Consider the following 20,030-nt stretch of genomic DNA (forward strand, 5'->3'; position numbering starts at 1 on the left):
GGAAAAGTTTATGAACAACTGTTGTATTGTAACTGTTGTGTTTATAACGTATTGTGAAATTTGTTGATGGTTGAGATATGGCACAGATAAAAATGGTCTGTGTTGTGCGTCTCTAGAAGTCTTTGGTGAACATTTCTGCCATTTCCTCTCCAGTATTTTTCGGTGAACCATTAAAAGAAACATGACACACGCAGCTCATGTCGATAGTGGAAGTCTTGTAGGTGAAGTGTTGCCCGAAAGTGCAGCCTGATCCAGTTCTCCCACTGAGCACAGACTCTGACTCAACCTGGATCTTTTTTCACTTTCGCGCTTTCGTCTCTAAAATCCCTCGCTGATATCAATCACCCTCTCAAACAACTTCTGTGCTGCAGTTTCCTTCATATCTTAGTACGGAAGAAACCCACTTTTGAGAGCGCAGTGGACACGGTGCACCCGTGCGCTCAAGCGGCACTATGCACCATTTTTACGCAGCTTTTATTGTTTCCATTTTATAGCGGTATGAAATAGGCTATCGATTCGACTTGTCCTATTCCAACTTTGGAGCGAGATTGGATTTCTGTAACGAGCCTGGGCTGCGGCTTGCTTGCTCGCGCGCGCACAGGGGTCGGAGTGCGCTCGTGTGATTCATCCGCAGTTGCAGACGCGGCGCGCAGGTGGAGGCGAGGAAGAGGAGAGGAAGCCGCGCGCACGGACGGACCGGAGTGTGGATGCTCAATACGCGCAACACTGACTCCGCGCGAGGACACCGGGGCTGATTTTGTCCCGCGCTCGTTTTTTCCAGGCTCGACCCAGAGTCCGGTTTCATCCGCGCCACCCAGAAACTTTTACCCCCTTCCAAAAAAAAAAAAAAAAAAAAATGATGCCGTGCTACGTTGTGGATTGGAGTGACCAGTCAGCACTTGAGAAATAGCTGCGATTCTTTGCATTTACAAGCGAGAGGACATTTGGTATTCCCTCTCATCAGCGCTATCACTGTCACATCTCACCGGATTCTTCTGCGTAACCCGAGCTGATTATAACAATGGACCTCTTCGGACTGTACTTTCTGCAGCTGGCTCTGATCGGTGAGTTCACGCGCACTTTTATTCTTGCGTAAATCACTGCGCTTTGGTTGTGAGAGCTGCATTTTTGTTAGTTCACTTAGACCGGTCTTCGTGTATAGTCGCTCTGCCTTGACAGTGAAAGATGCAGATTGGGAAGAGGTTTCGCGCTGCCCCGCTGGTGTCACGGTGATGGGGCTGTAGAGGAGTTTTTCCAGCCCCCGGTGTGAGAAACCTCTGAAGCTCTATACGGGACTCCTCCGAGCTGCTCCATCTGGAACAGCACGCATATCCCCCCCAAAAAAATCCCCCCCCCCCCCTCCCGAAACCAAAATGTGCAAGTGCTTATGAAGTAACCTGTGTATGCGCGCGTGGACTGGGAGGCTTTGCCATTTAACGCGCGTGGTCGAGAACGTGCGCACTTGCTTGATGCAGGTGATGGTCGCAGACGTGTGCGAGCAGGACAAGGTGCAGAGAGCGTGTGCGTGGCGTGCACGTGTCTCATCTGCGGTAAATAGAGCTGGGCAGGTGTGCAGCCCCGAACTCCGAATACACTGGATTTAAATAGGAAAAAAATCGGAAAGGGGAAGGAGACGGTGCGCACCTCTTCTCGGACAGTGCCACACATATGGAACTGTGTTTTTTTGTTTTTTTTCCCCCCAGATTGTCTTGTGTGTGTTTATAATGGACAAACATCAGACCCATTGATCACATGGCAGACTAGTTCAAATGGTTTATCCCTGGTTAAAGGCAGATATTTCTGGATTTATAAATATGTGTGTCTGTGTGTTTCCTGCTCTGGATGCATGTGCCCACATTGTTTCCAGAAGAAAAAAAAAGGGTGAAGCTGTGACAATATCATAATGAATGCCTTTGTAAAAAGCTGCGTTTACAACACTACATCCTTTCCCTCTTTTCTTTGAGATGCCTTTTGGATTTGTTCAGTGTTGTTTTTTTTGTTTTTTTTATGTCTGATTCATTAGAGGCTCACTTGCAGACCATCATCGGTTCCTTTTCTTGTCTGACACACAGACTTGCTGAAGCTGGTTGAGGCTGAACAATAGCCACTGGTGCAAATGACCGGACTCCAAAACCTGTCATGTTGTATCATTGTCACCATTTGTATTAGATACTCATTTTCGGAGAGCTGTGCAATTTCCTTCTCCCCCTTTGCCATTATTGTCCCTGTATCTATTTTGACATGCCACGTCCTTGCATGAAGCGTCTGCTGTGATATTTGTAATAAAAACGGATGAATGTCTTGACGAGCGTGTTCAAATCAGCAAGTCATTCGTAATTCCTTTTCAGTCTTCATTTCATGCTTGTTTCAACTTGCACACTGCACATATAGCCACATCCCGCATATCAACCTTGCTTTCACCCGTATACATATTCCTTTTTGAACAAATACCTTCAGACACATGAACTTGTACTGTGTTATGGATGTTGTATGACTAAGGATAAATGCACAGGAAGCAGGCGCAGTGTGGGAAGCGTTGGGGGGATTTGTGTTGCGCGGGAGATTTATCGCTGCCTCCACAATGACACTCCACATTTGAGACCACCATTTCCCCTGCGCTGCTGCTGCTGCTGCTGTGATTTCCGACATTTGCAGTGGAAAAAAGGTGACAGTCTGGTGCTTTGAAAAATCTGGCAGCCTTTTTTCTTTCTTTTTTTTCCCTTTCTTTCTTTTTTCAGAGTTTCTGACTTTTTTGGGGTCTGCGTTTGATCCGAACCAGAATATTTTCAAGAAGGGAACAGATGAGTTATTGATTGGGATAAAAGAAGAGACTTTGGGCTGGGCTGAACAAAAGGCAGGCTTGCTTTGTGTGATTGCTTTTGAAGTTACCATTTCTGATGAAAACAAAAATGATAGCAATTTTGTTTTGATGTTGTGCCTGTTCATTTGGGGATGCACAAGGCGAGTGGTTTGACATTTGGATTTTCCTGTGTAAACATGTGTGCACGTGAACACCAACATGCCAGTGTATGGGCTGCCTCCTGATGAGCGGTTTATTCTACAAATAGGTGCATGAGCAATAGCCAAAAACGGCAAGAAAGGATAAAAGAAATGAAACTTTCTTTTTCAAGATGGAGCGAGTCAGACACAGCCAAATGAGTGTGACGTGACGAGAATCCGAATGAGCTACTGACAGATAGAGACCTACATTGGTGGGATAGCAAGGCAGATCTGTCGGGGAAATGGGGCCTGCATACAATGGGAGAGGAGAAGGAGAGGCCTACGGTTTTGCTGCTGCGGTAGAGACTGGAGATCTAGCTCACACGAGGTGATGACACAACTTTCTTTTGGCTTAAAATTCCCTATTCACCGTTCCCAGCTCGGGCCCTCAGGGGACTGGGAGAGAAGGGCTTGTTTGTACATACTTACTTTCAAAATTACGAGTGGATTTCATTTCTATTTTATCTTCCAAGCCTCCTGATCACCGAAGGCTGGCAGAATATCAAGCTTGGCAGTTACAGCAGATGCAAAACTGTCAGGTGTAGCACATGCCAACTTGGAAACGACGGCGTTCTCTCAAAACGGCCGCATATTGACAAACTAAAAAGGGATCTCGCTTCAAAACATAACATCCTCCCTACTGTACGTATTCACAGTCCACCATATTGCTAAGGCGAATTTGTCTGTGGGAGATTTTTTTTTTGCGTGTGCAGAGGGCTGTCAATTGGGCGCCGGCGGCTTGGCATTTGAGTGAAAGCCTGATGCAAAGCGCGCGAGTCGGAGATGCGAAGGGATATTCTCACCTTGTCAACCCGCGATGTGTCAACGGAGGAGTCGCACACCATCGGCGCGTATGTAGCGTGCTGTGCGCGCGGCGGCGTGGAGGTCCACGGAGAGGGGGGTGGTGAGATCAAAGGAGCCGCAAAAAGCCTGAAGGTTAGACACGCAAAGTAGGGAAGGGAGTCATCGATTCAGACCCATGGGAGAGAGGAGGGAGGAGGTGATTTAAATGGCAGAAAATGGGCGCTAAACTGCTGTCAGAAATGTTCACAGCTTGGGTTATGAGGAGTTGGAACAGATATTGTATTGGACGGGCAGCTTCCATCCGTGGTTATGAATCATTGTGGTTTTTTGAATAAGAATACCAATGTTCTTACACATTTGATTTGACCCAAACCATTGGAAAAAGGTAACTTATAGTTTGCCTGTAGAAAGTAATAGACTCAGTCATAGTCATAGTCATAGTCATAGACTCATTAGACTCAAACAGACAAAAGCAGCGATTAGGAAGATTTATTGACATGTATTTGTTTTGGCGATCAGACCCTGGCGGAAGACATCGATGTATGGATGAACAGCTTGGAGTTAGGGATGTCTTCCCCGGAGCCTGGACACTGGTGGTGGTATAGGAGACCCGTGAAGGATGCAGCAGGGGGAAGCCATGGGAAGAAGAAGTGGAGATGGGGCGGAGGTGGGTCGCAGCACAGCTGGGAAGCGAATGACCCATGATGGCTGGGGCTTAAAAGCAAGATCGAATGCGATGATTGGCTGCTACGGAGGTGCAGCTCTTACGCTGATGGCTGAGGTGGAGGTGTGGCCCTCTCGGAAGCGATTATTGGAGGTATGTGATGCTGAAATGAGTCTACCAGGTTGAGTTATTGCCTTGGCTTCATTCAGTTTGTCCAATAGTTCATGCCTGAATTAATGTTTTATGCACGTCCGAGATGTCTGCAAATTCTCTGTAGACATGCCGTGTTCGTGTTGGTGCATTTCGAGTGAAGGCAGCCGTCAACACTGAGGTATCCTCCCGCGAATTTGAAGAAATGTTGTTTTTCCTCATTTGTCATTGGCCAAGTACAGCACTTAAGGCACTCGGGTCTTTACTAAAACATCAACTCTTTAAAAACACTCGCGCTAATGGGACCCACTTTTGTTCCGTCCAATTAGGAGCACTTGAATGTGTGACAAATAGCATTTACATCTAGAAATGGCTCCATCTCTTTCTTGTTTGGGAAGAGTCCTTGAGCTCACCCGGCGGCGCTCTCCACTGACTTCAACCTGCACTTGACAACAGGCCCCCGAAACTACAAGAGAATCTGCGCCTGTTTGGATGAATGCAAAAGTCTTCATCTTGAGCAGAACAGTTCAAAGTGTCATTTATCTAGAGAGGCGCTAAATAGCGAGCGTGTGGGCCCCAAATGTGATGTCAATTCTGCTGATCTACTTTTTTTTTAAATAAATGTTACAGTGAACCAACATGTCATAACGATTGTCCTCTATTGAAGCAGGATGCGTAAAGAGCGTTTACGCCACATTAGCCCGGTGTGTATTTTCTGTATAGCAGGTCAAACTCTTAAACAATATAAAGCTTCACCACAGATGTGAATTAGCATGAGTGTTGCGATGCTTCACTGATCATGTGCCCTCGCCGCTGTGAACATTTCGCAATCATTAGTGTAATTAGTTGACCAGGTTTATCTGCATATTATCATCTTCAAGCAACAAACAGATAATCCACAAAGGCTAGTACCACAACAAGACCTGGCTCAAAGCTCCAAATGTATCTTTTATATTTTTGCTCCAGCTCTAATTGGATAGACTTTAGAAATGGTTACAGTAAAGGTTTTTGCTTTTAGAGAAAGGTATCCTACTTTTCTCAGTATGAGGCAGTTTGGTAAATGTTGTTTTCTCAGGTAGTAATCACTGATGTTGGGTGTGAGTGTTGTTGCGGATATGGGAAAACAGCGGGGTCTAACAGTAATGCAAACCAGTAAAACGATATGCATCGAGGCGGGGAGCCCCATATAACCGCACACAAAGGAGATAAGTTGAAAGAAAAAACAAAACAAAACGGGCGGCTACTGCTGGTGTTATTATGTTGAGAATGATTAAATAAATCCTGAAATGCATCTTGGAAAAATGGCCTACTCTATAGGACAAGTAAGATTTGCACAAGGCTGAGCAACTATCTAAATCTACAACAAGAAGAAAAAACAAGATGTGCTTTATTTTTCACCAAAATCTATAAAAAAAAAACAATCCAAAGTATTTGACTATTAATACAGCACCACTGCGAGAGCTTTTGCTTTTCTTTTGATGGCCCCCATTAGCCATAAACTGGTGATAATCTCCTCCACCTGAAAGGTCACAATGTAACACTTGCTAAAATGGAAATTAAAAAATTGCTAATTTATCCAAGTCCCAAAACCCCCAAGTTAAAAGTCAGTTCCAAGATTTCTAGTCTTTAACCGCGAGCCTCCATTTCATGTTTTGAACACTTTGGAGCAAAGTTATTCAGAAGTAATTGCCCAGATTGAATAATACAGCCGGATAAAGGAGAGGGCTCATTACCATTCACCACCAACTAATTATTTACATATTAACTTCCAGCCTTGCACACGGGCCAGTATTATCTGCTAACAATGAAACCATAAAAGTTCAAATTTCAAACTGTTACAAAAAGGGGTGAAAAAACAGACTCTGGGCGAAATAAATCTTAGGGGTTTTTCCTTCCTCCTATATTATATTGAAGTGATTTCATTTGGTATACTTTCCAATGCATCTTTCTCTAATTTTTCAAAGGGCAACATGGTCAACTTTAACGTATACACAATAGACCACACACAAACTAACCTCAGATTAGCCCCTTGAGTCTTGTTGAGGAGCTGTGTTTTAGACCTTTTTACTGGGCTCAAACTTTACTACAGCGGAGGGACTTTTAAACCCACTCTGCACTAACTTCCCAAAATGGGTCCAATTAAAAACCTCCCAAACAGCTCTCTCTCTCTCTCTCTGGTTCAAACCTAACCACCACTCCCGTCCAGCTCATTGCTGTTTTATATAATCTTGCTCATTTGCATGTTTTCTAACCTTGAACACTGACAGCTAATATTATGGCTTTTTGCTTGTACATGGCCGATTTTATGCATTTATTCTGACAAATCCGAAATCACCCCACGGTACGCCCCCCCTCTTCTTCCTCCGTCCTACACTGACGCATGTATAATTTATATTCACCATGCAGCGCTCCCAAAGCTGGTACAGTCATCGCACTCTTGATTTCTCTTAAAGCCAGTGCCGCTATTGACTGAGTGGAGCAGCAGCAGAGGGGAAAAAAGGGAGAAAAAAAGGAAAGGGAAATATCAGGAACATTTACGGGGCAAACATATCTGGGGCAGAAACATGCTGTGAATAAGGAAAGTATAGCGAGGGGATTTTTCTAGGAAGACTTTAGCGACGTTATGGTGTTCGGACAGTCGGTCAAATGGAGACATATGGGTATTGCATTGAGTAATTAAGCCTTAGTGTAAATTCAACCCGGGAGACTAATTTCAGAATCGCCTACCTCCAGCCAATGATCGCGTCTGTGTGGGTCACGCCTCCACCTCAGCCTATCAGCGTAGAGCCAAACCTTTGTAGCAGCCAATCATCGCCCTCGGTTCTCCTTCCCAGCTGTGCTGCGACCCGCCTCCGCCTCTTCCGTCTACGGCTCTCCCGGCTGCATCCTTTACGGGTCGGGCACTGTCCCGACCAAATAAACCAATAAATAAATAATCTCCCATACCACCACCGGTGTCCACGCTCCGGTGGAAGACATGTCTAACTCTAACCTGCCCGTTCATACTAACTTTAATATATCAATGTCTACTGCCTGGGTCTGATTGCCAAAAATATATAGTCAGGTCCATAAATATTGGGACATCAACTCAATTCCTATATTTTTGGCTCTATAAACCACCACAATGGATTTCAAATGAATTAACAAAGATGTGCTTAAGCTGCAGACTTTCAGCTTTAATTTGAGGCTATTTACATCCAAATTGTTGCTATGTGTGCCTGCCACTTTTTACCTGACTGTACATGTGTCAATAAATCTTTCTAATCGCTGATTTTGTCTGCTTGAGTCTATCCAGGTTGAATTGTGAGTATTGGAGAGCGTGGAGGAGGCTACTTAGACAGTGTTTTGAGATCTTTCCATCTTTAAGCCTGAACTTGACTTGGTGTAGACGGGGCCTAAAGGTCTCGGGTTCAAACCCAGCTTGTACCTTCCTGAAAAACACATTTGGAGAGGGTAAAGAAAGTAGTGGCACTTCATTTCTGTGTCACCAAACAGCATTTGTTTGTCAGCCCTCTCCAGTCCAGTCAGAGGCGGTTTATGCACACTTGCCTCTCCCTCAAATCCTATATAGCAGCAGCTTGACTATCAGCACAAGACATCTCCTCCCTCTGACACTCACTCCATCTTGTGAGATTGATTTATTGATTCCATTCGTCAACTGCCACTCAGCGCAGATAATATTCTGGCATGAGGAAAGTTATTTTTGAAGGAAAGTGCATTTTCTATAGCGTTATGACTAAACAACAATATCGGTATTTGAGTCAGAGCTGTACCCTGATGGAAAAGTGTCTATGTGTTGTTCTGGCAATATTGAAGTTTTCCTTTTCTTTTTTTTGCTGACGAAGCCTTTTGGATGAGAGGCAAAAAGTTCGACACTTCAACTACATAGCACAGAAGATGACTGATCCTTTTTTTTTTTAGATACAGTATATAAGTTTGAAGCCCGTACAACATAATGCAGTAAAAATAACTGTTAAAAGGCAAGTAATGTTTGTTCAACTCTCTTCCACCTAATGTAAACAGAGCACATAGAGCACATTTGAAGAAGGACCTTTGACTGGTCCTTCTTCTGCTGTGTCCATAACTTCACCTTTTTTTTTATCTTGGGATGTAAGCGTCTGATGCAACTTGTTTGTGCTCCGCTCTATAATTCTTCAGTTTATTCTGCAATTCGTCAGTATTATTGATCCAGTGTCTTACATAAAGGCTTTTTGAGTTCATTTCTCAAGGACGTTTCGACCAAGTTGGATCAAAGCCGCCATCTCCACAATAGCAGGAACAGACAAGTACAGTGCAATCAAACCAAGCACCAATCAGGAAAAACAATTATCTTTTCATTGAAGCAGGTCTAGATTGCTGTAATTTTGTCACAGCAGGAACAACTGGCAAGAACAGTAACTGTCCATGTGACAAGGGCAAATTCTGCTATCCACACAAATACATAGATCTCGTCTGTCTATCTATTTTCCTTCTTCGTGTGGGCTTATATTGTCTTATACCTTCTCTGAGGACAAGCGATCAGTCACTGGCAAATGGTTCATCCGTGACTCGCTGACATTTGTGCTCATTCTTTTGACTTTTTTTGGTTTATGTCGTGGCGTTATCTTCGCCCGGCTGAGTGATGGTGTATGGAAACTGGGCAGATGGAAGCAATTACGGGCCTTTTGCTGGTGAAAGAAAAAACTACACTTTTAGATGAAGATAAACAGTCTTCAGCAGAACGGCAAATGTTCTGACTTTTCCGTGGGTTAAAACCTCTGTGACGAGAAAAAAACGTGTCATTTGCACTGGCTTTTGTCGAGTTTGAGATTATGCCACCAAGACAATTACCCTAGCTTTGCCTGCTGAAAAGGATACGACATTTAGCGGCAATGTATTCCTAAGCCAGACGTTTTAACACTGTGATAAAAAGAGCTCACAAAATGGCCCGCGTGATGTGATTGTTAGAAAAGCTTTAAAGGCCACAAATAATGAGAGGGAAAAGTTTAATCAATGAAGGGGAACGGGCACAAAAAAAAGAATGACAACGCGCTGTGGCACAAGAGACATACAGTAAGTCAAGTGTTTGCAGCACTACGTGGGATCAGATATGGGTTTAACAAGCCTATATCTTGCAAAATTGACTTTTTCTTTTTTATAATGTCATATCCTCAGTGGAGTGGTGTTTTCTTTGAGTTATCTTGCATATTCATCTCCCTCTCATGCACTCAAAATGCCATTTCACACCCTGAGACATATGTCAAACTGAGAAATCTACGAAGCTTCTAACACCTTCTCCGAACTCGAGCTCATCCACGGTCAGACCCTTTTCCCCTGCGCAGATGAGCATGTTTGCGGGTTATCTATCATTGTTTTTAGCTTCATTTTGAACTGTTGCCCCCTTTCACCGCAGCGGGCTTGAGCTCACTCGGATTTCAGCGGCGTAAAACTGAAATGCAGTCACGGTAAATGCCCGGGCGAAAGGTGTCCAAGAGACGGTTCAAAAGCCTGAATAACATTGCGGGACCTTCTCGGGGAGCCATTATCCATGATGCTGGCTATTATTTCACCATTTTTTCCCCGAGTGGTTTGAGCCTGACAGTGATATGGATTTGACAGAGATGAGGTGACGCAATATCTTGGGGAGAGTGCAAGGACGAGTGCGCAAGTGTTGTGGATGATGCGGAAAGTCACCGTTACTGATTATGTGAGATTGCAATGACGGGAGAGCAGAGAGAGGAACTTGGGGCTACAGACATTCATGTATTTTGTGAAGTAGTGACATAGGCTTACAAAAGCATCTACTGGGCAAAATGTATGGATACGCCTAATCTTTTAGTGTAGCTTTATGTTGGTTGATCATTGACTATGTCTATTTTGCAGATATAAATGGAAGGCAGGGCGATGGCAGGGCAGTCCAAAGAAAAGGCCACTGACACCACACTTGAACGCTTCAACTTGAACACGCCTCTTCGGATGGAAGCTGTTCTGGCATTTTCATTATTGAACCTGTTGTAATAGGTTCCCCCAAACTCTCCAGTGATGTTATGGAAGATAATTGTAAAGACAAATTGGGGCCGCAGTCATCCATCTCTGCCAACGGCATGTAGGTCAGGTCACATTAAGAGGCCCCCGCACTCGCCTTCTCCTCACTTCCCAAGAACTCCCCTCAAATGAGAGCAGGGCCCCAAATCCCAGTCTGGACCGCGAGCCAAATCAAGCTGACGTTGGACTGTCATACTGCGGCGGCTGTGGCTCCTGGCCCAAGGATCTGGGGAGCTAATTGGTTCCTAATCAGAGATGCTCTTTTTGCCTTGGACGGGGAACTGGGGGGGAAAGCAGAGTTTTTGGCTGCGTGAAGCGTCCACCAGCCGGGTCCGGTGGGAGACGCCGGTGGCGGCAGCGGAGGAGATTTGGAAGGAGATAAGAATGGGCCAAATAGCAGCAGGCGGGCCCCCTCAGCCTGTTCAGATAACGCTGATGAAAGCCGATGAGAGGGTCTTGTAATGTGCGTTGGGCTGCACACAATCAGCGGTTTATGGCATGTATCATGACATGACACGGACAGATGGAGACACGGCCCTGCAGGGAATGAACAATGGCCGAGAATTGGAAAATGCGATTTGGATCTCATCAATTTTGAGTAATCTTTGCCCTGTAGCCAACTCAATCTTGATAGTTTATTCTTTTTGGTTTTTCAGGATTGGAAGTATACATATTTTGGTTGTTTACAGTATCTGTTATCTTTACTTTGCATAATAGAGAGTGAACCTCTGAAACAGTTAACTTTAAAGCGAAATTCTGGTATCAGCAGAAAGAAGGAGAACCATTTTACTTTTGAACTTTCATTTCTGCAACATCAGCGATAACTCTTTCTCCTGTTTTGGCTGTAACGTTTTGTAAACTGTCAATACAGCCACCTCCTCCAGGCTTCAGTAGACCCCATGTGACTATCAGTGACTCTCTTTTAAGCTTTGAATAGGAGCGGGCCACCCCTTCCCTATCTGCGCTCGCCGGATCATCTCTCTAAGCTAATCCTGCCTTACAGTCTTTTCGTCCCATCCATCTAAATAAGGCATCTTTTTTCAGGTTTATTTCAAAGGGGATTGCTGGCTGTTGTGATTGACATGTAGCTCACAGTGTAATAAGGAATTAGCAGCTTTCACCCCCCCCTTTCCCAGCTTGTCTATGTACACATTTAACCACAGGGAACACATATCTGGGGCGCAACATCTCCCTTGTGAGCGCAGGGATGCATAAGTAGGTTTGTACTTTTGTGTTGGTTTACAGGCCAAGGGAAGGACTGAGCAAATGCTATTTTTTATCCCCACTATTTTTACACTGCGGATACTGTATTTTCAATTGTAGGCACTTTACTTTTGCACTAATGTAGCATATTCACAGCAGGTCTGGACTTCTTCCTGTTGTAGATGCCATTTTTAACTATTCAAAAGTTGGAGCAGCGATGCTTTGAAAAGTTTAGTTTGGCAGCTGTCCTAAATTTACATAGGGAGTACAATATTGTCATAAACCAGTGGTAACAGCATTATGCAATAACAGTTCAAAATGTAATAAAATTTTCACTGAAGTGTCGACTGGTTCAGATGCGTGGATGATACCTGGGTCAAAATAAAAAAGAAGGTAGTGGCACCTTTTACAGATCACGTCAATGCTGTGGACCCCAGCATTAAATTTACTCGGGCGCTAAGGAGAACCAGCTTTACTTTTTAGAGTGTAGTGTGATCATAGGGGAAAACAGACAACTCCAGACAGGTTTTCAGAAAGGCCACTCACACAGACCGACACTTCAACTACAGAGTACAGAAGAAGGCTGGAGAACCTTTACTTCACTAAAGAGGGACAACTCCTGTATGACTCCTACTGCTTTACTATCTGCTAACTGTGACGCCTGTGATGCATTTTCCCCAATAATGTTAAAGCAAAATCAAGTAACTCATGCCCCTAAAGGCCATAAGTGCCACTGCAGGTGCCACTGCAGGTGTATCATGTTGTGTTTTTTTTACTCATTAATTGTCCATGAGAGTAAATACTACGCTGACAGAAAAGACAGAGGGAGAGAGGGATATTGTACATCCAAGTACACAATGGAGATATTTTTTTCACTCTAACTTGGCTGTAAATACTGTGTAAGTGGCGCTAGCCCGCAGTTAGGTTTGCCCGTTACCCTGCTGCTTTGTGATTCCATTAGTGTGTATTGGTGGTTTTGACCCGGAGGCAGGAAAGTATCACTTGTATTGCCCCGATTTATTAAGGTAAACAAGTTACTTCGTTCAGTGGCAGTGAATCGCAAATAAACTTACTGGGGATTCTACTGAAGCAGTTTCATAAGGACTGTCCAACTGAAGATGGCTTTGGAGGACTTGTAGGTTTTGTGTATACAGCCAAAGTGCATAAATGTCCAGGCTTTTTTTTTTTTACTGGAACCTGGAAGTATGTAGCAAGAAATGATTTGTAATGAAGGCTATTTGAAAGCTGAAATTATCAGAATGGGACTTTAAAACACCACCTTTTGACATCAGTGTGTGGGGGCCAAGCGTTATAAATTCTTAAGATTGCTGACAATGAGATACCAAAACATAATAATTATTGTGATTGCATAACATCACTTTTGAATGAAATAAATAAATAAAATGAAATGAAAAAATGAAATGAACCCCCGATCTTGTTCACTTTAATAAATCCTTTCTGTAGTCCCTCTGGGGGTAATACAAGTGTTAATGGGATGATTGAGGGGTCTTTCTGGCCAGAGACACCTCCCCCTGGTGTCTCTGGCCAGAAAACCACACTTGCAACTTCGCTGCCCACGGGTCCGATGCCCCAATACACACTAATGGAATCACGACGAGGAAGCTAACAGGCTAACGGGCAAAGCTAACTGCGGGCTACCACCACTTAAACAGTATTTACAGCCAGGTCTGTGTGAAAAAAGTTATCTCCATTGTGTAATTGGATGTACAATATTCCTCTCTCCCTTTGTCTTTTCTGTCATCGTAGTATTTACTCTCACGGACAATTAATGAGTAAAAAACCCGCAACATGCTACAACACCTGCAGCAGCCCTTATGGCCTCTAGGGGCATGAGTTACTTAGTCCTGCTTTAAGGGAACAGCATTTATCATGGCGGAATGTTAAAAAATGATGGGCTCTTCCCGAGTAAATCAAATATTCCCAGAAACTTAGCAGACACAACATTAGCCTCCTCTTTCCAAAGACTTGCTATGACCGGCATGAGACTTCTTAGGTAACATCAAAATGCATGTAAATAGAATCTGGTGAAAAGAACAAAGTGCTCTAATTAAATCCCCCTCTATGTGAATTCAATTTCCACATCTCTCTGTGCGTCCTGTCAGTGACGGAGAGAGCTGCCACGGCTTTGTCTTGGTCTCAGCAAATTCCAATTAGGCCCGCTGCTGTATGCTGACGCGCCAGTCAATCACCGCGGCGGCCCTGTGTTTTAAATGTGATGACAGTGGCGGTGCGCGGACGGCTGGCCCCATTTCACGCCTCTTATTTGGAACAATGGAGGCTTTAGCAGAGATATTGATTTTTTCTTTATGCGCTCATTGTGAAGGGCAGCCAGCTCATTTAGAAATGGGCACGCTAGCACATATCGCTCCTCAGTTGTTTTCCTGGACAATATTGAAAACACTCACACCGCGCTCTTTGTGCTTTGGCCGCTTTGTCTCGCCACTTAACATCGACGCTAGAGGAATGTCAATCTCTTAAGCTTCATAGTATCTTGGTTATTACGTGGAAAGAATGTGATTGTTCGATGATGCGAGAAAAAACAGATATGAACATGCACCAGGATGAGAATGAAATCAGCAGACGATGTTGATTCACATTCAGTCGTTGTTGACTCAATGCTAGCTAATAACCATCGACAATGCTTTCTTTTAGCCAGATTAATGCTTAACTAGCACATTTATATAACCAAGGAAACACTCATTTGATCTCCCTCTGAAGTAATACCTTTGTGGTATCACAAAAAAAAAATCTCGTCTAATGATCTAATCTTCTAATGATACACCTTTTAAAAGAACAGGCCACCATGTTTCCATATTGAGATAATGTTCTTACCTTAGCTTAGACGAGTTGATGCGTAACTGTCTGGTCTTTGTGCGTGCGCTCAGTCACGCAAATGTTGCTTTTAGCCTCTCCCAGCAAAGGTATAGCTTCAAACTGGGGTGAAGCTAGAAGTTGTTCCACGTTTTCCTACCTATGCTGGGAGAGGCTAAATGCTAACAACATTTGTGTGACTGAGCGCACGGACGAATACCAGACAGGTATTATATATCTCAGTATGTTAAAACAGTGGCCTATTCCTTTAAGGTTTGGTCGGTCCTGAGGCAGCACTTTAGAAAGTCAGGGAGTCCCAGCACCTATAAAGGGTTAAAAAAAAGTACTGGTTATGCTCAAAGAAAGTATTTTGCGGAATTGAATGATTGGAAATTATATAGTCCGGTTTTCATTTTGACACACTCAGGTACTCCGGCCTAAAGATTCATATAACCATAGGCCTGAGGACACAATAATGCTGAAGGAGTGGGAATTGAGCTGTCAAACTTTAGGTTTCATTCTTACTGAGCCATCAAAGCCCTCAGCGGGCGACAGTGAGACGACTTTCACTCACCCGGCCTCGTGTTTGACTCCTGTTACAGTAGCTGTGTAAATAGTGTTACCGTTGCCTGTTGATGCAGCCAGTGTCGGGTTCGCTGCCTGCCATCACCTCTGTTTACCTCCACAAGTCCTCATTTACTTTGAGGGGACCCCCTGATGTGGAATGGAAGATCTAAACCAGTCTGCGCTCTGCCTGGAGCATAAGCATCAAACAGCGGCGCAGAGGGAGAGATGAGACTTTGTGGGGAGGAGACCAGGCCCATGTTGGAAGTCTCTCCCCGGAACGATCGGACCTGCCTTCTCCTCTGCAGCGCAATAGTCGCTCGGCATTAGGTCTCTGATCTGAGGTCAGCCAGCATCAGGAAGCTGACCTTTCCTAGATTTCAATTATTTGATAATCCACTGCGCTGCATGTTTGCCTCACTGCAGCTAAGGAAAGCACATAGTCTAAAAGTTAGTTTAGATACGATCGTGTTTTTTCCCCATGTTGATTATAAGTGTCTCATTAGGAATTATGGAAATCTTGTGTCTTTGTGTGTGTGGGTTAATTAGGGAAATTTGTATTGTTAAACAAACAAGTATCCAAACAAACTGTCCTGTGGGGTTAGAAGTCCTAAACCATTTAACAATATTTTAAATTGGAAAATGATTCAACAAAGAAAACTCATAGTATTAGAAGTGGTATACCGGTAAGCAATGGTGATTGAAAAGTATAGAAGATCTTTTATTCTTTTAAGGGCTGATTTTAGAGAGCAATTTTACGAAACACAAGAAGGTGTATTTTTAGCACCTCTGTCATTTATTATAGCTTTGAGAAAGACAGCAATTTAGCTCTTCCTTTATCAAAAGCATCAGTTACGTTCGTACTTTCCCTTTGATGGCCCTGCTGCTGTGGGGATGGATTATGGCTTGATAACCTCTTAGGTCAAAGCCACCAATAAGAGCAGATCCTATCAGTGTAAGGTAATGGACGCAGTCATCCTCAAAGAGAAAATAAGCTACTAACGCTCGCTCACTCTATCCTTCGAGACAAGGAGATAAAGAGAGAGCAGCCATCTTTCTTCTTCCGTGAGCCTGTCCGCAGGAGCAGACCAAATAGAGCAGGGCTACAATTTGCACGAGACGACTAATCCCGATAAGCAGCTGCGGCAAAGCTGAGAGTGGACCCTGAGTCAGGAGGTTGAGTGGACCCACTCCCATCAATAATATTTCAACTGTTATAACTGTCATAATGTCTCTTGAAGATGCCGGCTTGTGCTCAGTTTGATGTACAAGAAAGTTATCTTAAAATATGAGCATTCGGAGAGTGTAAACCCGCCAAAAACCCTGCCCCGATCCCGTAAAGGCAAAGCTACTTTTTAATCTGAAGAAGTTGTATACAGTGGGAGGGAAAAGTATGTGAACGCTTTGGAATTTCTCACATTTCTGGTCACTAAATGTGGTCTGATCTTCATCAAAATCATAAGAATGAACAAACAGTGTCTGCATAAACTAATACCACCCAAACATTTACATTTTATCATATTTTTATTGGCCATAACATGTAAACAGTCACAATACAGCGTGGAAAAAGCAAGTGAACCCCAGAAATCTCGCTGAACTGCTGCAGTTTTGTGAAGAGGAATGGTCTAAGTAATAATTGTTGCATTAGCCTCAGGTTTTCATAAACTTGTGAATAAATTCTTCTATTGATGATAGCACGTTGTAAAGGCCCTGAGGCAGCAAAACAGCAACCAAAACATTTTCTTTTTCCTGTACCGTACTTCACAGTGAGCATAGTGTAAAGATGATGATGTGCTGTCATTTTTTCCTCCTCACATGACGTTGTGTGTTCCTCCCCAACTATTCAACTTTGGTTTGCGAAATAGCACTCTGATGCTCCACAGCACTACTGGACAAATATTCAGTGGACTGTTGGACCCAAAGTTGAATAGTTTCACAACAGCATGGAATCCCTTGTATTAAATAGCTTTTCTGTAGTTGCAGATTAGACGCTCACAAGGATCAGGATTAATCTTAGACCATTCCTCTTTACTTTTTCCATGCTGTCCTGTGAACGTTTACATGTAATGGCCAACAAAAATATGATAAAATGTAAATGTTTGGGTGGTATTAGTTTAATCAGACACTGTTTAAACATTCTTATGATTTTGATGAAGATCAAACACATTTGGTGACCAATTTAGGCAGAAATGCGAGAAATTTCAGCGCGTTCACATATTTTTTCCTCCCACTGTACATGTGTCACATCCTTTTCCGCATTATCAGTGTCTCACACAAATCAATAAACATTTTGAGATAATGTGGTGGACAGGGACTGGCAGCATGTTGAAAAGTATACGCTGGATGTCTATTTATCTAAAACTCGATCTAATGTCTATTTGCAGTTGGAGTTTTAATTCCAAAGAGCTAATGGCTAATGGAAAATACATTTGAACTAAAGACAGGCCTTTTATATTTTTAGGCTCATTCAAATCTTGAGCATCTTTAGCCTTTCATATTTTATAATATGAAAGGCTAATAGTTTGTTTTTCCATTCCGCGAGACAGTGCTAATCCCTCATAGGAAAATAACTGGAGAGGATATTGACCGTTCCTTTTTTTTTTTCTCTTTTTCGTTACACCACATCAAAACTTCGGTACAGTCTTGTGTTCACCCCTATTTATGGAAATACAACAATTCCCAGAATGCACTGTAATACTCCCGGCCATACCCCGAGCCAAGAAAGTGCCACGTCCCAGGCCGTGATAGATGAAGGGGGCGGCGAAGGTTTTATTGGGGGCCATGGCTGCGTCTTGTCGGGAACCGTGTGAATGAATGCGATCCTTGGCATCTGCGGGCACCCGTAACTCCCCCAGCACCATTTTTATTATTACGTATTCTCTGTACAGCAATAATGGTGGTTACATTTCATCCAACATCAATTTGCAATGTTGGCTGTTATACGGTGAATTATGCAACCGTTGGATCGAGGACACAGGCAGGAGCCGCTCGTAACTCATCCACTGCCAACTTCAAGTGCCTCACCAAGACAGGAACATATGGAGGAATCTGAAGAGATACACGGATTGGCAAACATTTTGAGATAAATACATCATATTGGAAGAAAAAAAAAAAAAGGAGGAAGAAAGTAGACATATTGCGCCTCTCCAAAACATAAGTTGGCATTCTGACTCGGGCCGCAATCAAAGCAAAATTGAAATTTGAATGATCGTGATTAGTACGTCGCAGTGGTGTTTCAGCAGACGTGTGATAAAAAAGAGACTATGTGTAGCATCTGTGTCTGCTCGTCTACTATGAGTTGGGCACCTATAGGGTGTCAGCCATATTTGGGACAAGTCATGTGACACCTATCACTCGCACAACGATTGGTGTTTGATACAAAGTGGCGTGGGTGCGTCCCATAGGTCCCATTACAAGACCCCAATTATAACGTGGCATTACCCGGTATGGAATAAAAGTTAATGTATATATTAGTTAACCTCTTATCCCACCCTGAACCAAGCACATTATCTCCAGTTTGGCTTTACCCAAATCTATCTTGAAAAAAGTGTCAAAATAGCGACAAGAATTAGACGAAAACTAAGATAAAAAAGCAACAAAAACGCAAAAAAAAAAGTGACAAAAGAGCGGTTAAACTGAAATAAATGAAGCCTCAAAAGAGCGATTGAAAAGCAACAAAACAGTAGCGGAAAAAGTGACAAAAATGCAGCTTAGGCGGGTTGATACGTACCTGTCTGGTCTTTGTGCTTGTCTGTGGAAGAGCGTGGTAGCTTCCAGCTTCACCCCCGTTTGGAGCTAATATATGTACGGAATGGACCACAGCTAATTTAAAAAGTGAAAATCAAAAAGTTTTCGTTTTTTTGTTTAGAAAATGGTAGTATTAGAGGCCTCTGTATTTACTGGTTCTGATACAGGCCCTCGTGTGTTCAGTACTTTTACATGTTCCATCCGTGATTGTTTTGTTATCCATCCATTTTATTTTTTTGTGAAGTTGTTTTCTGGCTGAACTCCAGTTGCAAAAGGCTTTTTACCCAGAGCTGTGATGTATTATTTCCTAAGAGCTAATTTTGATAGACGGCCTGACAGAGCAGCTTGGCGTGATACGGATTGAATAGCAAATACTACTCCGTCTATAACTTGATGTGACATTTTTAAGAAGATCAAAACTGTATTATTCGGGCTAATTCTGTGATTGTAGACGTACTGTATGATAGTATTTACACTGCTGCCAAAAAGTCAAATCCCTATACAGTCACAAGCAGATGAGACATTTTTCTTTCTCCATTTTCATATTGAAGATTCAATTTGGTGTTTTATTGTTATTGCAAACAAGTCGATAATGGATGCAATTTGGAGGGTCTGACGAACAAGCAAGCAAGCAACAACAAAATGAGGATCTGGAAAGCAATTATTGGAAGTTCTGAGCAAGAGTTGGAACAAAAACTGAAGAGAATGGACTTGTACGAAAAAGAGCAGACAAATGAAATAAATTTGGACATGAGTCTATTGTCAGCCCTTCACTCATCACTGTGTCTTATCAATGCTACTGATATTCCTCCTCCCAATCCGGTGGCCCTGAGTCACATCAGCCCGCTCCTGTCCCTTGGTCTTTAGGATCCATTTGAGAAGATCCTGCATGTTCAGATACGCTCCACTTGACCTCTCCCATTTAGTCTCACCCCCCTGCCTCCTCTCCCCCCCTCTGTCTCCGTCTCCTCTCCCCTCTTCGGAGATGTGAGAGGCCTGCCTGTCGTCCCGTCTGCTCGCCGGTTGGAAGCCTTGTTACCGC

The 20,030-nt window shown here is 43.4% G+C and overlaps 1 protein-coding gene across 1 annotated transcript in view; it reads left to right on the plus strand.

Annotated features, from left to right (window-relative positions):
* The first annotated feature begins 318 nt into the window (after positions 1 to 318).
* The window catches only part of gfra4a (GDNF family receptor alpha 4a), a 153,262-nt gene continuing 133,550 nt past the window's right edge, over positions 319 to 20,030 (plus strand). The window contains exon 1 of the mRNA XM_079573325.1: positions 319 to 1,064. Within this exon, the coding sequence (XP_079429451.1) occupies positions 1,022 to 1,064 (43 nt within the window). The 5' untranslated portion in view covers positions 319 to 1,021. The remainder of the gene's footprint in view (positions 1,065 to 20,030) is intronic.

The sequence above is a fragment of the Gobius niger genome, assembly GCF_951799975.1.
Source record: "Gobius niger genome assembly, chromosome: 16".
Classification (NCBI taxonomy): Eukaryota; Metazoa; Chordata; class Actinopteri; order Gobiiformes; family Gobiidae; genus Gobius; species Gobius niger.